The 20,251-nt window shown below is 33.6% G+C and overlaps 1 protein-coding gene across 1 annotated transcript in view; it reads left to right on the top strand.

Moving 5' to 3' along the window:
- LOC129757009 (uncharacterized) overlaps window positions 1-20,251 on the top strand; it is an 89,686-nt gene that overhangs the window by 65,257 nt on the left and 4,178 nt on the right. Inside the window, exon 2 of the mRNA XM_055754098.1 lies at window positions 14,791-15,558. Coding sequence (XP_055610073.1) covers window positions 15,039-15,558 — 520 coding nt within the window. The 5' untranslated portion in view covers window positions 14,791-15,038. The remainder of the gene's footprint in view (window positions 1-14,790; window positions 15,559-20,251) is intronic.

Here is a 20,251-nt window from a genome sequence, read left to right as displayed (position 1 = left end):
ACTATGAAAAAACAGCTGTTTTCAAACAACTGTATCTTTCTAGTTCGGATGAGTTCTGTTTATTTTTTGGTTTCATCAGAATCAAGCAGGTTTCACCGTTATAAAAACATAGAGTTTACAACGTTAAACTGTTTATTTTGTAGCTTTGTGAATGGTTGAAGTTATCAATTTTCAGGGATTTTAGAGGGCAAATTTCATGTTTATTTAAACTGACATTTAGCAACCGTTTTTATTTGTTGAAACTTTAGCCATATTATTCTCTCGCTCGCGTATGACATTTTTAAGCCTCCATTGACGAACCTTACAACCTATCTTTTCGTTTAAAATACAATATATCAGACGAGTTAATTTTTCGGTTATCTAATTTCAAATGCAAAAAAAATATCCTCTTGATTCCTTAAAAAAAGCTAACTTAAATCATTTGTAAGGCTACAAAATATACAACTTAACGTTGTAAACTCCATGTTTTTATAACGATGAAACCTACTTGATTATGATGCAACCAAAAAATAAACAGAACTCATCCGAACTAGAAAGATACAGTTGTTTGAAAACAGCTATTTTTTCTTAGTTTTTCCAATCTAACTGGTTTCAGTCTGAATATTTTTATAAAGTGTGTTCGACAAAATTATTTGATTTTGGGTAAGTCAAAACTCTTTCAAACATACTTTACTTGAATAAGCTCGACCTGAAAAGATATAGTTAAAAAACTGAAAATTTTGAATAAATTTTTTTTTTTTAGTTTTGAACTCTTCTAACTATTTTGGGTTAGCTTCTACGAAGTTGACGTCTTGAACAAAATTGCTACATTTTTTACAATATAAAAATTCGCCAAATGCATAATTGCTCTAAAATGAAAATTACAAAAAATAATTTTTCTATCTCACTGCTAGATGATTGAGTCTTTTTTTTCAAAAGCTCATTTTAAAGTGCTTTAAATGTAGGTAAAATGTCCCGAAAACACTATGGGTCTAAAACGCTCCGTTTTTGCGTGAACAATTTTGATCACCTTTTTACATCGTTTTCCCCTGTGTGCGCCCGGCAGAAAAAAGGATTGGCTTACTGCGCAGTATTAATTTTCCGCTGGAAGCGGAAACCTCAATAAAATTTCCTGATTTGTAAGATTTGTAATGAACATTTCAAATTTGTCATGATTCGGAATAATTGCAGTTTTACGGTTATTTAACAGTGAATGTAATCCATGCCAATTTAAACAGTCTCTCAAGAACTTCAGAGCATTGTGATAGAATTTCTAAGTGAATAAATAAAATTCTTCGAATGATTCGAAAAATTGTGTTCAATTATTTTTATTATCTGCTACCTACACTTATTGGATTATAGAGGTTTCATAAGATTCCTTTCAACGATTTTAACAAAACTCATCAAGCCTAAAGCGGTTTTCTAGGAAAAACTTATAGATTGCTATAGAATTTTGTCGGTTTAAAAAATTCCGATCAAGCTACCCTTTCAAGCTTAATAAACTTTCAGAGAACAAAAATAATTGTTTTAAGTGTTTAAGTTTAATTGGTAATTTCGAAAAAAAAACAAAATCGTTTTTTAAGTATTCACCAACAACTATGAACAAAATTAAATTCTCCATGGCCAATGATGATGATTTTTTTAACGATTGTTTTCTATTTTAATAAGTAATCCTCATCTTATTCATGCTTTTTTGTGATATTCATCATTCTTATAAATGAAAGAATATAAAAAAAAATTGAACGACCACAAAAAGCATCAAGCTTAAAAATTTCAAATTTGTATTGCTTTAAGGAGCCGTTTACAGCAGGCCCGTTATTTCTTCAGAACTTTCTCATACATATTTGCAGTAAATCTATAAGCTCAAATTGATTTACCCGACTCGTTCTTTTACCCCACCTCACTCTTATGGTTTATATCAAAAATTCAGAATTATGAAATAATATTTAATTTGATCACAGAAAATGACAACCAAATTTATTGTTAATCCATGCGAAAAGACATACTCCTGTGCAACAGCTATTAACTTTTTTGTCTAATAAGATACGAAGTTACGGTCTTGGACAAAGTTGTTCAGCGGAAAATTTCCTATAGTAATTTTATAAATTGGCATTAAAACCATAAGCTGGCTCGGTTCCACAGATGAAACAAAAATGATGTTGATTTTTCAGAACAAAATATTCAATTTTCCCATACAAACCTAAAAGTTAAAATTTACTCATGTAAACGTTGCTAAAAAATTTTGCAAAAAATCATGGATGAGTTTTGGACCAAGAAAAACCATTTTAGACCCCAGGGTTTGAGAAATTTCAAAATGACCCCAAAGCGACTCAGTCTATTGCCCAGGGCCCCCGGCTCAACATTACTTTAATCATACTACTACAAATCCATGAAATGAAATCAAAAACTAGAAAATCGGAATGAAAACTTGAAATTTAAAAACTAAAGGGCACCCGTGAAATAATATCTAGATTAGTTTTTGTCTCAAAAAAGTTAAGGGGGGCCCTAGAATAAGCAGTGAAGGAGTTCTCCCACATTTTGCGCGCTGAGAATATCAAAATCTTCTGAACAAAACTGAATCCGAAAAAAAATTAAGAAGAATATGAGGAAAAACACCTTAAATTTTTATTTTTTATCGAAACATATCAGTTACGATATTTTGTACAGAACAGGTAAAATAAAGAAAAAACATTTCCTCATTTTCATTACATTCATGTTTGTTGTTACGTTTAGTTTCCAAGTTATGGTTTACTGCACTAAAATAGCAGCTAATTTCGCTTTGTGATATACATTTCAGAATTTTACCAGGATAGTATCCGGGTTAATGCCGCGTATTATAATAAAAAACAAAATTATCTGATGAGAATCATATTCAAAAATATCTCATGATTTTTTTTTTTGGTGTTTCAAAGACATAGAATTGAAATTAACATTTGGTGCAACTTCTGCTTTTGCTCTGATTATAACTTTGTATCTCTTTTTTTTTTTTTTTGTTTAATTCATATTTGGTTTCTTGATTTGAAACTATGATTTAGATTTGATACACTGAATTTTGATCTGAATATAACGTGATTTAAAGTTTTGATTTCTTAAACTCTTATATCTGTATCTGTATGGAATGTGGATTTGATTATTTTGTTTGTTTTTTTTTTCTATGTTTCAAATCTTCATGATACTTCCTTATTTCCAGTAGGTAAATATTTCTCGAATAAGCACAAACCAAACGATCAATGCTGATATGAAAATCATTTAAAATATCTATCCGGTCATTTTTTTAAATTAGAGAATTTTAGTTGGTAATATAACCCATATGAGAATTAAATTTTGCATTTTGCAGCTTAAATCAGAGTTTTTATTTCTAAGAAATTTCTAAACTCTTCCGCAATGTTTGCACGTTATTATTTAACAATTTTTATTTGAAGATATTAGATATATATTTTCTACGCGCACAACATGGCTAAATATAATATTCTGAACTCATCTCCAGTTTTTTTACACGTTCAAAAGGTTTTGTATTTTCTGGGATAGCATTTGAAACAAAAATCGAATTATTGGGGCCCCCGTGAAAAATTGCCCCGCCCCCCCGTTGGCATAATCCGGCCCTGATTATTAATGACAACCAAATTCCGAAGCAGAATTGTTTGTAATTGAAAATTATGCAATGCATAGATTTTATAAACTTTATTTAAACAGAATTTTAAATTTTCAGTTGGCTAAACGAGGTTTTGTAATTTGCTCAACAGAACTTATGGCAGTAGGCCTTTTTGTGCTATTTACCGTTGTATTGAAGTTTTATAGATTCTTAAATAACTGAACGCGGTTTTATAGTTTCGATTCAAAGTTGGCATGAAGTTCCTAATAAAATCTAAATTGTTACTTGGGAACTGCTTATGACTGCGCTCAACTACGTTAAAAATTTCAAATCGCTCAATTCATTTGTGCAAAAGAGATGCAATTTTGTATGAGAATTTACTTTTGTAAAAGGGATATTGATTAAAATATATTTTTCTTATAACAGTCGGATTATAAGTAATACTTGTAACTTCTAATCTTTAACAAAATCAAATGATCATATCAAAATGTTTCCAATATTATTTTTACTGAAAATCTTTTTTCTCAAACTCATTAGCACGAAGTTACGCTTGTCTTTTACTGGGTCGGATACACTACACTCAGATGTATCTGGTTTAATCAGACGGATGATTAAAATTTCTGAGAAAATTGAAATCTTGATATTTTTTTTAAAGTAAGATAAAAATTGGTTCAGGTATTAGAACATGCAGCTTGGACTTTTTTTTCTGAATTTTAAGTGTAAATCTTCCCATTGTGCATCGAGTTGAATTCACTAGAATAATTTCTGCAGATCCAAAAAAATAGAATTTTTGATTTGCGTTCTTCGGTTCACTGCCGAACAAATATTATGACTGAATACACCATGTGGAGAGCAACTGCTAAGCAAGATCGGAACCGGCCCGCACAGATATGTATTTCAATACTCTTGGATTCACACCAACGACGATGATGGTCTGCCTTAATTGCTCCGGGGGTTTTAGTGTTTGTTAATGGATTCCGGATTTGTTTGGGACATCAAATATTCGCCAAACAAACTCACTGCTGTTGGGCGCAGTCAAAGTGCCACAGAATGGCGCACTTCCAAATGGCCGTAACGATCAGTTTTATGTATCGAATAGAGCTTAGAGAAATGATTCGGTCGCACTCTAACACCAACTATTTAGTGTTCCGCAATCAATGAAAATGCACTCCACCTAACTACTCAAGATGATAAGCGAGTTGCCAACAATCTAAAAAATATCTTATCAAATGCTTCAGCTGTGTCTAGCACTCATGATATGAATGGTTCTCATAAATGGGAAGAAACGTACCACGAGGTAGCAAGATGTTGTTTATGAGTTATGGAAAATCTATCAACGAATAGAATGGTCTAAAACACCCCCACACTTGCTGTGCTGCTTGGCGCTGAGTCGGACAAGAATGGACGCCGTGACCGTAACATTGAAAGGCAATTAATAAAAAAAAGAGTCTACGCAATTCTTCCTGATGTGATATAGGCTGAGCTGAGTGTGGGATCCAATTATTGGGTGAGGTTTTTCAATTTCTAAAAATAGAAAAGATAAGTTTATTTATTGACTAGCTGCTTATCGAAGAAGTTGTCCATACCATTTGTTTGGACGGCACGAGCTTAGCGAGGATCGCGCTGGGAAACTGATGTTTATGATTTTTTTTATACAGCTAATCCTAGGGGGCAATTATTTTTTATTATGAAGTAGAAGTTAGCTGGTGAAACTTTTCATTCGAAGTTGAAAATTGGTTTCTGGGAAACTGTGAAATATTACAACATTACAAATATTCCTTCTGTTTTCAGTTTTTAACATTCAATTATAATGAACAAGCCAAACCCATGCATCTAATATAGGGTGTTTCATTAAGCCTAAGAACGATTTTAAATGAACAGTAAAAACACAACTTAGGAGCATATATAATTTGTTCTCTGTAGTCTTCTTTAACGGTGATTCAATATAAAATTAGATTTGCTTGCCAGTGTGATCGAATTTTCGATCCAATAGTATTGACTATTGACGTAGCAATTGGCGTTGAGGACCAAAAATGTGAAAAAGGGGTGCGAAATAAGAATTGTACGTCTCGGTGGTCGAGTGGTTAGCGTGGTACGACGGTAATCGCTAGGTCCACTGATGGCATGGGTTCGATTCCCATCTCGGTACTGGATGTTAAATGTTTAATCTTAAGTTGTCCACGTCATTTATTCAGTCTGTAAAGCCTTAATCGGCTAAGACGGTGTATGTCTTTTAGAAATAAGAATAGTACCACTTGAGTTTTTCAACAAAAACAAGATTATTTTATAAATTTACTGGGTAAAAGTGAATAATAATAATAATACCAATTATTTGAATAGATAACTACATTTTAAGCAGTTTTCCAGAATTCCAAAGGTTTTCAAAGGTATTAAAAGGGGGTTTTAAAAGATGCTCCTCTAGCGTTAAGGAATTTGATATTTCAAAAACGATATTTTGTTGTTCCGACTTTTATAATCATAAATTTTCAGTATCGGTACCTATTTTTTTTCCTTATTTTGATTGGCACTTGAATAGAAACATATTGAGGGATCATACGTTAAAAGTACTACTGTCTTCATTTAAAGATTCACCAAAAATATTTTTTTTTTCAATCTTTTTATAATATTTTTATTTAAAAATAATGAACTTATCAAAAAAAAATCAACTAAATTATGCTCGAATTGTAAAAATCCAACCATTTGGAGAGTCAAAACAGCTTTCTGAACACATTTTTCATATAAAATTTAACAAAAAATCAAATTTTGTGACGTGAATTCACTCATTCGCGCTGTTGTAACTCAGCTAGATTCCAACCGATTTCTATAAATTTTAGAGTTTTAGAATCGTCTTATCATTTTCAAAGAAAATCTAACTTTTTATTTAAAAAAAAGACAGAGTTTTCTCATAAAATTAAAAACTTCCCTTTTTTTATGACGTGATTTCACTCATTTGCGACTGTTTTTGTTTGCTTTTCAAACCAACTACATTGGATATAAACAAATTCTTTTTTCTACAAAATGAAGCCGTGTTTTTGCCTTCTGAACATACTAAAAATATTTCCAAAAAAAAATCATCCATATATTAAAATTAATGATTTTGTAAAAGTTGTCAAAAACACCACTTTTTTCAACAAAAAAACTGATTTTCAAAATCATCTAAAACATGTGTAAAAAAACTTTTTTCTCTTTTTTCCGTTGGTTTTATGTGATTTGAACTATCAAAATTATAGACAATTTTAAAATTTTTGATACGCGAACGGATAAAAATCACTTTTGAGCGGTGGAATGTGTCTATAGACCCATGTGCAATTAGACCAATAGAATTCACACTAACAATATAAATGGGTTTTAACGTTCTCGAATGTTGATAAAATATAACTACTTTAACAAAACTATCAAAATTGCATAAAACATCCAAAAGAGAAAAAAAAACTGATAGTTCAAAAACACAAACCAAAAACTAAAAATGACAAACAAAATGACCAAAACATGATGCAAAATGACTAAAATATCAAACAGAAGGAATAGGAAGAATCGGCTAATGGGGGGGGGGGGGGTTGTTCCAGGTAAGTTTTTCGATGAATGATGCGCTAACTTCATTGTAGGTGAATGTTACGAATGGCACAATGATGTAATATAATTGACTATAATTGAAACAACAAAAAAATAATTTTGAACGCTTCATAAAAAAAAAACTTTTCTTACAAGCTAATTCTTTTGAACCACAAGCATTGCCATTTTAAGCATGGGTAAAAATATATCAAATATTTAGAAACAAAAGTAAAGAATCAGGTTAACGGTAAGGTTTTTTTCTACTCTTGTAAACTAGATTTTAAGTTTAACTTTTGGTTTGTTGAAATCGCAATATATGTTAGTAATGATAAAAAAAATTCCAGCTGAATTGTTACCTAAGGATAAAAACCAAGTTCAAAAGTTATCATTTATTATTGAATATTTCACAGTTTAAATCCGGTGATTAAAGTTCTCAAAATTAAAACTTTAATTTTAAAAAAAATAAAATCATGGAAGTGAATCCAGATCTTATTTTTTATTTGTGATTTTCACCAGGCTTGTGTTTCTAAGCTGCCTTTGATTGAATTTAAAACTTTAATTTTGAATCAAGAATAAAGTTATGAAACTGCGATTTCCTTCAATTTGAAACCTTAATGAAGTTAAAACATTGATATTTGAATATTGATTATAAAACTTAAAAATTTGATAAATCTGAATACAGCTAAATCTGAAAATCCAAGTCTGAATTTTACATTTTGAACCCAAATTCAAATCTGAATCTCAATTCCACCTAAGAAATCGTATGAATTTGAAACCAAAAAGCGAAATTAGTATCAAATCTCTTTAATCAGAAATCTTTTATTTGATTCTGAGCTTATGATTTTCAATATGATTTTTTTTTTCGTATTTGAACTTGTCAATTCAAATAAAATTGTGAATGATGAAATTCTTTCACATGTTTTAATCTGAACTCATAAAACTTTACTATGATTCAACTCTGCATATAAACTGAGTATAAAAATTTCAGATCCTAATCTTAAAAATGGTTCGAATTTTAAATATTTTTTTTTTCATATTCCGAAATTTGAATATGAAAAGGAAACATATTTCAGATTGGAATGCAACAACAAGGTTCGAAGCATTATAATATACCAATGATGATCCAACATGAAAATCAACAATAAACTGGAGACTAATCTACTAGATATGTTTCCGCAAGTATCCGGGCTGGACAAATCCAGGCAATTTCATACTAAAAACTTGATTTCCCGAAAGTCTGGCCAATATGCAGGCAAATTTCGAAACCATTCCATTTAAACCAAGAAGAAAAACACATGAAAACTGGATTTTTTCCTAAAAACATCAACTGATTCAAAATCATATTTATTAAGGCTCCCAAAAAAATCGATTATGTTTACTTTAACAAAATTAGCTAGAAAACATGATTTGGGCGCCAGATACACATTTCTGAGTATTCATTTATTTTCGTTTCATTTTGCGAATAGAGTTTGAAAATCTGGTCGAAACTCGGAAAATCTGGTTATCTTAGTCTAACATGATTGGGATTCAATATTTAGGACTCAATTACTATCAACAAGTGAGATTTTTTTTGAAAAACTGTTGTAGAATTGTGGTCCTGAAATCAGATTTCAAGGTTTTGGAGTCGAGATCGTTACACTATTGTTTCTCTTGAATAATTGTAGATGTTCATCGAAATTTGATTAGAATTTTACAGTATCAAACAGTATCAACATAATTAAAAAAGAGATAAATGTTTCTTAAAAAATGTAAAAAAAATTATAAAAAATCCCTTAAAATTGTCAGTAATGAACCAAGAATAAAAATAGGGTTTTGAGTAACAAGCTAAAAAATTTGAGGACGAAAACGTAAAATTCGATTTTGGCAATACAAAGTATTTGGACGTGTAGCCTAAATCGAACGAGGTCTGTATTTTATTTATCACAAATAGCTTTTCCAGTTTAGAAGAACTCTCGATGTTTTATGATTTTTACAGAATCTCAACATTTATCAAACTATGATTTTCGGAGGCTTCGGAGGCGGCTGTCAAACATGTCTTACAAAAAGTACCAGCTTGGATTTTGGACAACGCCAATCAGTTTATATTGCTGGATTTATTTATCCAACTGGGGAACATCTAAATTCAAAAAATCATTTTCAAATTATCATTTATCATTTAATTTTTGCAAGATTTTTTAATACAATGTTAAATAAGTCAGCTTATAAATTCAACCTTGAGGGGAGATAAGGGCATAGTGGTAACCTCATGAAGTACGCTAATTTTACCATAGAAAACAGCTGTAATATGTGAATTACTTCATTGTTTCATGTTCGGAAAAGCCTTTTTCCTATCGAGCTAGGACCAGAAAAAGTACACCCATAGAAGAGGTTGCAAAAATCCAATGCCTATTTGGAACATCTCTGTGCCGATAATGCGCTGAAATGTGCACTGTGCCGAAGATGATATGTTTGAAAAACCGTAACTGGCGTAAGGACTCGGCTCCCAACTAAAATGATGCATGACCACTACATTCAAGCAAAACAAGAAAAACATTTTATGGGATTTCGTTCCTATTGGATAATTCATCCCAGAAACAAGAAAATAAAAATATAAACCACAGCGCCCGTAGGGAGAATCGATCTCAAATCACCAACCATATGGTATTGTCAGACCGACATCTTAACCAGTGTACTATTTGAGCTTCATGCAGGAAAAGGGATATTTGTCATAGGCATTCTGCCACCGATCAATCACAAAAGAAACGCACGACAGTGGCTTCCCGGCGTTTGGCCTCCTTTCATGGTATTCATTTGTCTTGCGATGGAAACGGGAAAGGGAACGGGAGTGGAGGAAACGGGAAACCCATTGAATGAGAACTGTGCTTTGCTGCTGCCTGCTACTACATACACACGCTACATATACACAGCTGCTAAAGCCGGGCAGCTTGGCCGGTGCTTGTTTGCCGGAGCCGGGAAGGGATTGAATTAGAAGGATGTTTTTGTTGTTGCTTTTGCTACATTCACACGCACAGTGCTCGGTTCGCTGGCTGCCTGGTGTTGGCCGGTATTTATTTCCATCCTTCTTCGTCTTGTGATGCGATAGGGAGGGACGTGAAAGCGTTTTTATTTTGTTTCTTTCAGACATACGCAATTCGGTTAACTTGGGAGATTAATGCCGGTGGGAGCACATCGAATCAGCACCGATCGCGTTATCTTCTTGTACCAATGATGCTATGTAATTGACTACACGCCATTGGCACAGAGGCTGAATTTTGGGTGTAGATAAAAACAATAATGCATATTAATTTTTTTTGCCAAAAGCTGATAATCAGTCACTGTAGGGGCATTAGGAGAACCCCAACTGGGGCAGTATAAGCTCCATTAATCGGGGCACACTTTAACAAGTTTTTATGAGCCGAGGGTATTTTTTACAATTGACTTATTGCTAGGGGGTTGGAAATGGTTTGAGGAACAAGGAGGGGGTTTGGGAAGGTTGGGATTAAGCGTGGTTCCGCATTGCCGAAAAGCGGCAGAGGATGGTTTCTCAGACGAGCTATTTCCACCTCCTGCTCCACTTGAGGAGTCTGAAGGGAAACGTTGAGGGGATGTCTTTTTCCGGGGTGGTGAAGCGACGGTCAGATGGATGACTGGTTGTCCAGAGGCTGAAGTAAGGTGATCTCGTTTTTATTGTTGTTGTTGTTTTGATGTGTTGTCTAGTGTTTGCTGCTGCTGCTGGTTAGTTTGTGGAGTTTGATGAGTCTTTTGTTGTACGTTTCCAGATCGGGTAACTTGTGCGTAGCTGTGTGTATTGTTCGTGGTTTTGATACGCTGACGATTTTGCTCAACACTTAAACAAAGAGCAGCAGTTTCCTCTATCCATTTGGGGCAAGTTCTTTCGTAAGGCGAGTGATCGGAAGTTTTGCAAGTGTGGCAGAATTTAGATTCGGTGCATTCACTACTGTCATGCTGGGGGCTGCAGAAAATACTACATCTCTTCTCATTGGAGCAACGTTTTTTTGTATGTCCGTAGGTAAAGCAAAGGCGACATAGTAAGGGCTGCGGAATGTATACACGCGTACGTACTCGTAAAAGTCCAAAGTTTACGTACTCTGGGATAACAGTTCTATTGTTTGTTAACACCAACGGTGTACCGCTGATGCCTGTGTTTTTTTCGTTATTCGTCGTACCGTAAACTGGGGGAACTTTGATCACTTTTTTCATTCATTTTAGAATATTTTGAAATACGTTGCTTTTTCGTAATACCTAAAAGCTTTAAAACCCTTACTGAGGTGAGGAGTTCTAAACATGATCATGGATTGCAGTAAATTCAAACGATATTTGTGGTCATAATTAAATGTTTGTTACAAAACCAGATTTCAAGTTTCGGGGTAACTTTGATCACTATGGTTTTTACGTATCTCAACGTCTTCAAATTTATTTTTTTTGATGCTTAATGGCACAGACGGCTCAAAACATCAATAACAGTAATTTTATGTTTGGACTCAATTGAATTTTTAAACGTTTTCTTTCAAAAATAAATATACTCGAAAGATGGACAATGTTGCTGCATACATTTAGGGGCAAAAATTATTAACATTTCTCAATATTTTTTGGTCTCGAAAACAAATATAATTTTACCTTCATGCAATTCCCTAAGTCCTCGTACTGTTCCCACGTTCTTTTTTTCTTCAAATTTTACTATTTGATAGGGTTTTTAGCCATTTTTCCTATACAGGCTTTTTCATGGAAAATAACCGTTTTTTTTCAATATCCAAAAATAAACATCAAATGACCATAAAAATAACACTTAAACTTAACCTAAACCAAGATAAATAGTTGAACTTTTACATAAAACAACCCATTTGCCCCTAAATGCTTGAATTTGATCAGAAGAGATGTTTGTTTGTGAGCCTTCAAAAAACCAGATATTTTAAGATTTTAAAATTATATGTTAAGTAATATAAAAAATCTCCTAATAAAAACCAAATTTAGCTTATTTGTAACTCAATTTACAGGCTTTCAAACATAGTCAACAGTTTTCAGATATTTTAACTTTATACTTAGTTAATGATGATTATCTGAAAAAATTCCATGTTGATCAAAGTTACCCCGCTGATCAAAGTTCCCCCAGTTTACGGTACCTTGATTATTTTCCGGGATGAGAGCTCAGCATGCAATTCTTCGTCAGTCATCTCATTTGCGTCATCGCATCTTACAACAAACTTTCGCTGGTTGAGAGTTGGGTGTCTTTCAAATTAAATCGGGGTTCCGTCCAGAAGTTGCTTGAGCAATGCTAAATGTCTTGCTTGGTCCTTATTCCGAATTTTTATTACGTACCATTTACGTACACGATCGAAAAACGCGCCTTCAACCTTTCCTGCGTGCTTTTCTATCGATTTGCCAACAATAAAAGGGTTTGGAAGTTTATGTCCTCGCTTCGCTGATAAAAATACATAGTAGAGGCGTCCGTGTAGGTTCTGTGGGTCGAGCCATTCCGGTATTGTCCGTTCCGGATGGTCTCCGGGAGACGGACTCATAACTAAATTCACACTAAACTTCAGCACACATCCGAAAGGAGGTCGTTAGCCTTTAAGGAAGGATCGAGAGCAAAAAAACGCGACCGATCTCACCAAAGGCTGAGAAGGAACTGTCGTAGATTCTAGCAGCGTATTCAGCTGCGAACCATAAAGCCACAGCTTGACTAGATTTCATCTGACGATTTAGTCTAATGGTTAGGTGTCGGAGAGATAATCAGAAAACTCGAGTTCGATTCCTGGTCGAGGTGACTTTTTTTCATTTGCCATTCATGATTCATGATACTATGCATTTTGCACTAAACGGTGAGTCGTAAATCCATCAAACAAAGCAATAACAACATAATGTTATCTTTTTGTGGAATACAAACAATTCACACACACTCATACATTATGTTTCTGGTGCTTTGTTTGGCGGATGATGCTACTAGCCGTATAATGAAAGAATCAGCTCGAACAGGAATCGAACTCGAGTCTTCTGATTATCTCTCCGACATATTACCAATAGGCTTTATCATCAGAAGTAACCAAGTCAAGCTGTGACTCTGTAATTCAGTTGACTTCAGGAGTAGAATTCACTTCTAGATTCTACGGCAGCAAATGCTCATCGTGCCCCGATCAATGGTGCTCTATACGCCCCGAGTCAACAAGTTGAAATAAAAACACGTTTTAAAATTGATTGTAGTGTAAAATTAAAAAATTAATAATGGTGAAAATTGAGGAACAATGTGTACATCATGTTGCGTACTTTATAGATCATGTTGATTTAACGATCATACAGCTTATTGTTCGGTGCATTATAGATAATATTTTCCCCACTTGAGAATCAAGTGGGTTTCTTAAGGAGGTTTCTTTTTCGCTGAAAAATTAATACTATATGAACTACAAAACTGTTGCTCATAAAAGTTTTTTTGAGAAAATTCGTACTTCCATGGAAAAGAGAAGTGCCTACTATGCCCCGGGTGCTCGTTATGTCCTCATCTCCCCAAATTCCTATAAATACAATAACAACTTTAAACCTCCCGCCTCTTTAATTAAGATGCTAATGTATTCCTATCGGCAAACATGTTTTCTATTGTGATTCAAGGTTACGTCATTGCAATGCATAAATCACTGATGTACAATTATAAACAACATTTACATCATTCAGCAACTGAAGTTTTACACTTCGTCCTCCGGATAATCATCGCCATGGTCCTGATCCTGGAGTAGGAACCATCGAGGATGAACCGTAGACGGCTTCCCTTCATTGGTTGTTGTTGACTTTAAGATGCCGCCGCCATCAACTACTAGGTATGGCGGACCAAACGGAAGTGAAAACATTTAAACGAAACATACACTCACACAGCCCCTTACAGCAGTTGATCCCGTCGGACAGCCGGGGAATGTAGTGTTGATGTTGTAGGGACTATCAATTTCATTATTTCCATTCGGCTGATCTATTCGAGAATCGATTTTCCCTGCCACAGGATGATGGTGTACTGCGGTGCAGCCATACATATAGTTGTTTGGTGGGCAATACTCAATCCCGGTGCTATTGAATTTCCACTTATTTTAATGATTTCCAGTAGAAGCCCTATAAAATAAATTTCATAAATAATTTAAAAGCTGTATGAGAGGAAAATATGATGTCAAATACCAATGAAGGTAAAGTGTGGATTTAAATTCTAAAACTGTTCTGAGGAGGTGATTTTCCGAAAATCGTTACGAAAAATAAACATATTTATTTATTTATAGTTTGCCAGAAAATCGCATTATTTTTTTCAATCAAATCAACTTTTGTGTATCTTACCATTTTTTGATTTGTTTGATTCTGCGAAGTAAATACATTTTAAAACTCATTTCGACTTCAAATTTTAATCTATGTATATACAAATACATACTTTTTTTTTGTTCAATGTGTTCAGCTTAAAATTTGACATAAGAATCACACATTCACCAAAAAAAAAATGCGTCGTTCTGGAGATATTCAACTTTTAAGATAAAATGTCCGAGAAATTTAAAAAATTTGCCAAGCCAAGCCAAGTACTTTAAATTTTACTGGTTAATTTTTGAGATCGAGTTCTTTGATCTATTTATATTCATCCAACACGACTAAATGCTTTTCAATCGTCAAAAGTAAAACTAATCATTTTATTTTCTTTTCCATTTCAGAAGAGGTTGCTGGAATAGTATTGATCTCAACTCGGGATCCCGTGATCAAAGGCATTTCTCGACTTCCGACCGTGCTACCGCGAAACCAGTGAACGCGACGTGTTTTGTGAGAAATCTATCAATAATGCTTTAGTAAATGTTTCCCCGAAATAAAGAAGATTCGTATCCGTCCATGCATAAAATGCAACCATTTCAGTATGAAAGTGAGAAGCTCTGAATAGTCGGATTGAAAGTTTTCCCAGATAAATATGTGCCCACGTGTGCTGCTCTGGCATCAGCAGCATCCGCTTCAGCTCATCAGCTGCCACTGGATGAGAAGACGAAAATTGAAAGTGTGTCACTTGTTGGCAACCTGGGTGGTCTTCAGTAGTTTTCTATTGCAACTGTCAGTGCATCATGCTAGCGCGAAATGTCACAGTCGGGTTCCGCGGGCTTGCGAGGCAATTTGTATCAACTCCGAGACGACGACAGCAACGACATCGTCCTCCAGCGATGGGCATGGACATGAGTGGAAATGTGAACTGCGGATCATTGTGATAATGCCCAGCAACACCAGCATCGAGGCATCCTATCCACGTGTCCATCCGGTGCTGCTGAAATCCGAGGAATATATTAGATCTCAGCAAATTATCCCGCCCTCGGTGGCCATCAGGTGGATTCACTATGACGACAAATGTGACCAAGCCCGGGCAACCGTATCGGCCATGGATGGTACCGGACTCGAGTGCGGTCATGTCATTCTCGGACCAACCTGTGATCTGGCTTTGGGTAAGTGGGGAGTGTTTTTTTTAACTATAAAGTTAAACTAATGACATCCGAGTGTCAACGATATGCTTTACTACATAAGCTTTGCTTGATAGACAGCTTTCCCTTACTGTTAGCTTAGAAGCTCCTGTAAATTAAATGCACCAATTTAACAATCAATAGTCATATATTTGCATTTCTACAATGGTTTGAAATCGACATCAACAAATGTTTAGAAAATTCCAACATTTTTTATAAAAATTATCTAAATATGTTTGTTTCAGTGTAAAACACTAACCTTTGGAAGTCAAATAAACCAAAAAGGGTTCTAAAGTAGCTCATTATTTAGAATGGATCATTTATTTATTTATTTATTTATTTATTTATTTCAAATAGATACATCTAATTAATACATTTGAGTAAGTGCTCAAATGGCTTCGCCGTTTGTTATTTCTTATTCTGTTATTCTGTTCTTATAGTACATAAATCGAATGAATTGGTTTGAACGATAATGGGTGGTGCTTAAAAATGATCACCCCCAAAAATGAGTTGCTGGTGTATTTCATGATTAAAACGTGTTATCACGTTCAACTGAGTGGTCAAAATTCAACTTCTATATTGTCCCCAAAACGAAATCCATATGGTTTGATTAAAACAGACACACTTTATGGCTAGATTGACAGTTGAAAAAAGATCTCCGGTGCAATTTAAAGATCCGCAGCTATTTTTGAGCTGCCATAAAGCTTCCAAATCGACTCGATGATCATTTTAATTATTTTTTTACGATTATTGTTTTTGACACATTTGTTTCCTGTTGTTGTTTGAAATGAAAAATATTTCCAAAATTCGGCTGCGCTTTGTCCGGGTACGGTTTTGCATTTGTGCAGCTAGACCACCCGCATAGTATTGTGCTGAGGTGATAGGTGATCTTTGTTGAAAAATTTTTGAACGTTATTAAAATAAAAAATACTGTTTACCGGTGAAATGTTAGCCATTTTTTTAAGCTTAACATTTGAAACAAGCTTTAGATTTTCATTTAATTTGCATCTGATTTGAAAAGGTCAATCCAAGTGGAGAGAAATTATCTACACGCCGCCCAAGATGTACTAAAATTCCAAATGAGATTCCTTTGGTAGGATAGCTTTAACTTTAGGTTGTATTATCAACAGCGTCTACTGTAAAAATGTGCAGTAGGGTGGCCCAAAATTGTACTATGTCTGGGATTTTGGGGGCTCAAGCTTCAAACGATAGCTTAGGGTATAAGAAACAATATTTTACATGACGGCGACTCAGAAAAATGATGTTTAGAGGCCGCACTGGTTCGATTTTTGAAAAAACGCCATTTTTTCGTCATTTTGTCCTAATATCATTTTTAGATCTTGAAAAAGTATCAAACATGTGTCTTTAATATTTTTTAAATTTTCTTTATAATGTAAGTTTTGAACTATAAATTTATTGGGACAGTTTTGGACTCTCTATTTGTATGTATGATTTTTTAAAATTACGCAATACTATGAATTTTTGTAAAAAAATGATTGTATCCCATTTACCCGAAAACCATTGCCCAGAATGAATTTTTCCCAGAATGACAAATACCCGAAATCAAACCCCAGAATGAACCATTTCCCAGAAAAAAATTCCCCAGGATGCACCATTTACCAGAATTTTTTTTTCCCCGAATGGACCATTTCCCAGTTTTTTTTCCCCAGAATAGAACATTTTCCAGAATGGCACAAATCCCAGATTTTTTCCTCTAGTATTTTTGTTTGTTTTTTTTTCTGAAGATTTTTTGTAAATTTCATATGATTCGAAATTTAGTTTATCAAAATGATTTTTTTAAAGAAACTACAACTTTGAAATTTTCCATCTTTATTTATTTTAGAACTAATATTGTGCTTTGTTTATGGTTTGGGTACTTTAATTGATTCAATGCTTACCATGGTCCTTGAATAAACCGTTTTGGTATCCGACTCCTCACGCTCCGACTCCTAACCCCTAGCTTTCATGCAGACCTAGGAAGCCCCGGCAGACCTAGACCAATGTCTTAGGGCCGCCGCTTCCGACGGCGGGTCGGCGGCCACCTCGGATTTGGGAGCTTCGGCGGCTTTGTACCGCCTCGACCCCTTCATCCTCGTTGGTTGCGGCTTTGCCGCAAAAGAATAAAGTTATGAAAACCGATTTTTTTGCAACAATTCCTTCTTTTTTTATTTCTAGTTTGGTTTTTTTTTTAAATTTTCATTTTTCTGGGAAATGGTTCTTCTAGCAAAAAAGTTTCTTTTAAATGGTTCATTCTGGTGAAATATTTTCTGGGAAATGGTACATTCTGGCAAAAATTTTCTGGGGAATGGTTCGTCTGGGGAAAAAAAATCTGGGGAATGGTTCTTTCAAGCGATTGAAATTCTGGGGATTTTTCATTCTGGGCAAAGGTTTTCGGGTAAATGGAGTACAACCAAAAAAAATTAAAATTAATAAAAAGGTGTACTTTGGATTGAGATTTTTAATCAATATTTAATTCAAAAGATGCGCGACGTTATGATATGCAACTTTGCAGAAGAAAGTGTATAGCTATGACTTATCGTTTCAAAGTAATTCAAGCTTCACTGTGGAAAAAAGTCACAATTTTTGCTAAGAATTGCTCTATATAATGATGTGGATGAGTTTAGAGCAATCTAATCTTCTGATATCAAACTTTTTCATCCTTTTATCGATCCTTCAATCAGCAGAAACAACCATGACTAGTTTCTTGATTTTTATTTTAAATTTATTTAATGATTTTTGCCATAACACATTCTCCAAACTGTCACCCAAGTATGGGTAACACGACCTTCAATCAATAAAAAATCTAGATACTTGGAATGTTTTTTCTCTCTGGTGATTTAAGAATCGATAAAAGGATGAAAAAAATTGATATCAGGAGTTAATTTGGTTCTTAGATTGCTCGAAACTCATCCACATCATAATATAGAGCAATTCTTAGCAAAAATTTGAAAATTGTGACTTTTTTCCACAGTGAAACTTGAATTACTTTGAAACGACAAGTCATAGCTATACACTTTCTTCTGCAAAGTTGCACATAATAACGTCGCGCATCTTTTGAATTAAATATTGATTAAAAATCTCAATCCAAAGTACACTTTTTTTATTAACTTCAATTATTTTTTTTACAAAAATTCATAGTATTGCGAAATTTAAAAAAATCATACATACAAATTGAGAGTCCGAAAGAGCCCCATTAAATTTTTAGTTTAAAACTTACATTATAAAAAAAATTTAAAAAATATTAAAGACACATGTTTGATACTTTTTCAAGATCTGAAAATGTTATTAGGACAAAATGGCCTTTTTCCAAAAATCGAACCAGTGCGTCCTCTAAACATCATTTTTCTTAGTCGCCGCCATATAAAACTTTGTTTCTTACACCCTAAGCTATCATTTGAAGCTTGAGCCCCCAAAATACCAGACATAGTACAATTTTGGGCCACAATTAATGTGCAGTCATCTCCACAGAATTATTAGTGTTTTGAATACTTATGAAATGTAAGTAAGTTCCAACATTAAAAAAATGTTTTTCAGATATGTAGATATGATATATACCAGTTTTATTGAAGTCTTTCAATTAGGAGTTTTTTTTTCAAACGTTAAGATGAATGAAAGAATTATTCCGTCCATAAAATGAGATTCAATTTTGTACATATTGGTTTTAACTAAAAATTATAATTAGAACTTCCCATAAGTTTGTTCAGAAATATCAGTTTTATTGTTTTTTGAAAATATTTATCGATCAAAACATGAGTGGAAGGAGTTATCATGTGTCAAGTAGGTCGTTTTTTAATATGAAATTTGGCATATCTACATATATGTATAACAGGCAAACTAAATATTTAACACTGTTGATCAACAATGAAAGTTTCAAACAGCTGGTTTACTTATGTCAAGATATTGTACAATATGTAGCATAGGGAAGTATAAGGATATTTGATCCCATGGCGTAATTGGAATTTCTAACAAAAATCTAATGATGGAGAAAAACTTACCAAATAGAGCAAAACAACAATGCTGTTACCGTAAAACGGGGTAACATTGATCACCGGGGTAATTTTGACCAACAATTAATTTTTCCACATTATCATCAATAACTCAGTCTATATTTTGAATTTATGAAAACTGTTTTCAACGTTTGAAAGCCTCTTAATTGAGTATCAAATAGGAAAAATTTGATTTGTATTTGAAATTTTTTTCTGCTATCCTGATGATACCAAATCGAATTTAGAAGCAAAGGGCTTGTGGAATGTGAAAGAACAACTTTTTTCTTTATATTGTATGTATAGTTAGAGTGCTCTTTTAAGAGTCATTTAATGACAAATTTTTGATATTTAAAAAATAAGGACATTTTCATAGAGTAAGCCCGTATTGGTCAAATGGATAGAAACCCTATCAAATGATAAAAATGGAAATACTGGGAGGGCCTAGGGGAATATGTGAAGGTAAAATTTCATTTGTATTTTGAAGCTAAAACTATTTAGCAATTGTTATAATTTTTGCCCCTAAATGTATGCAACATCATTGTTCTTTTTTCGATTATACATGTTTTTAAAAGAAAACGTTAAAAAGCAAGGTAAAATTCATAAACTAGCATTAGTTAATATTATGAACGTGTTTTGTATGCTTTATCATCAAGAAAACTCGTTAAAACCGTCCTAAAAGAGACTGATCAATA

The sequence above is a fragment of the Uranotaenia lowii genome, chromosome 3 (assembly GCF_029784155.1).
Source record: "Uranotaenia lowii strain MFRU-FL chromosome 3, ASM2978415v1, whole genome shotgun sequence".
Classification (NCBI taxonomy): Eukaryota; Metazoa; Arthropoda; class Insecta; order Diptera; family Culicidae; genus Uranotaenia; species Uranotaenia lowii.
This window is presented reverse-complemented; position numbering and strand designations above follow the sequence as displayed.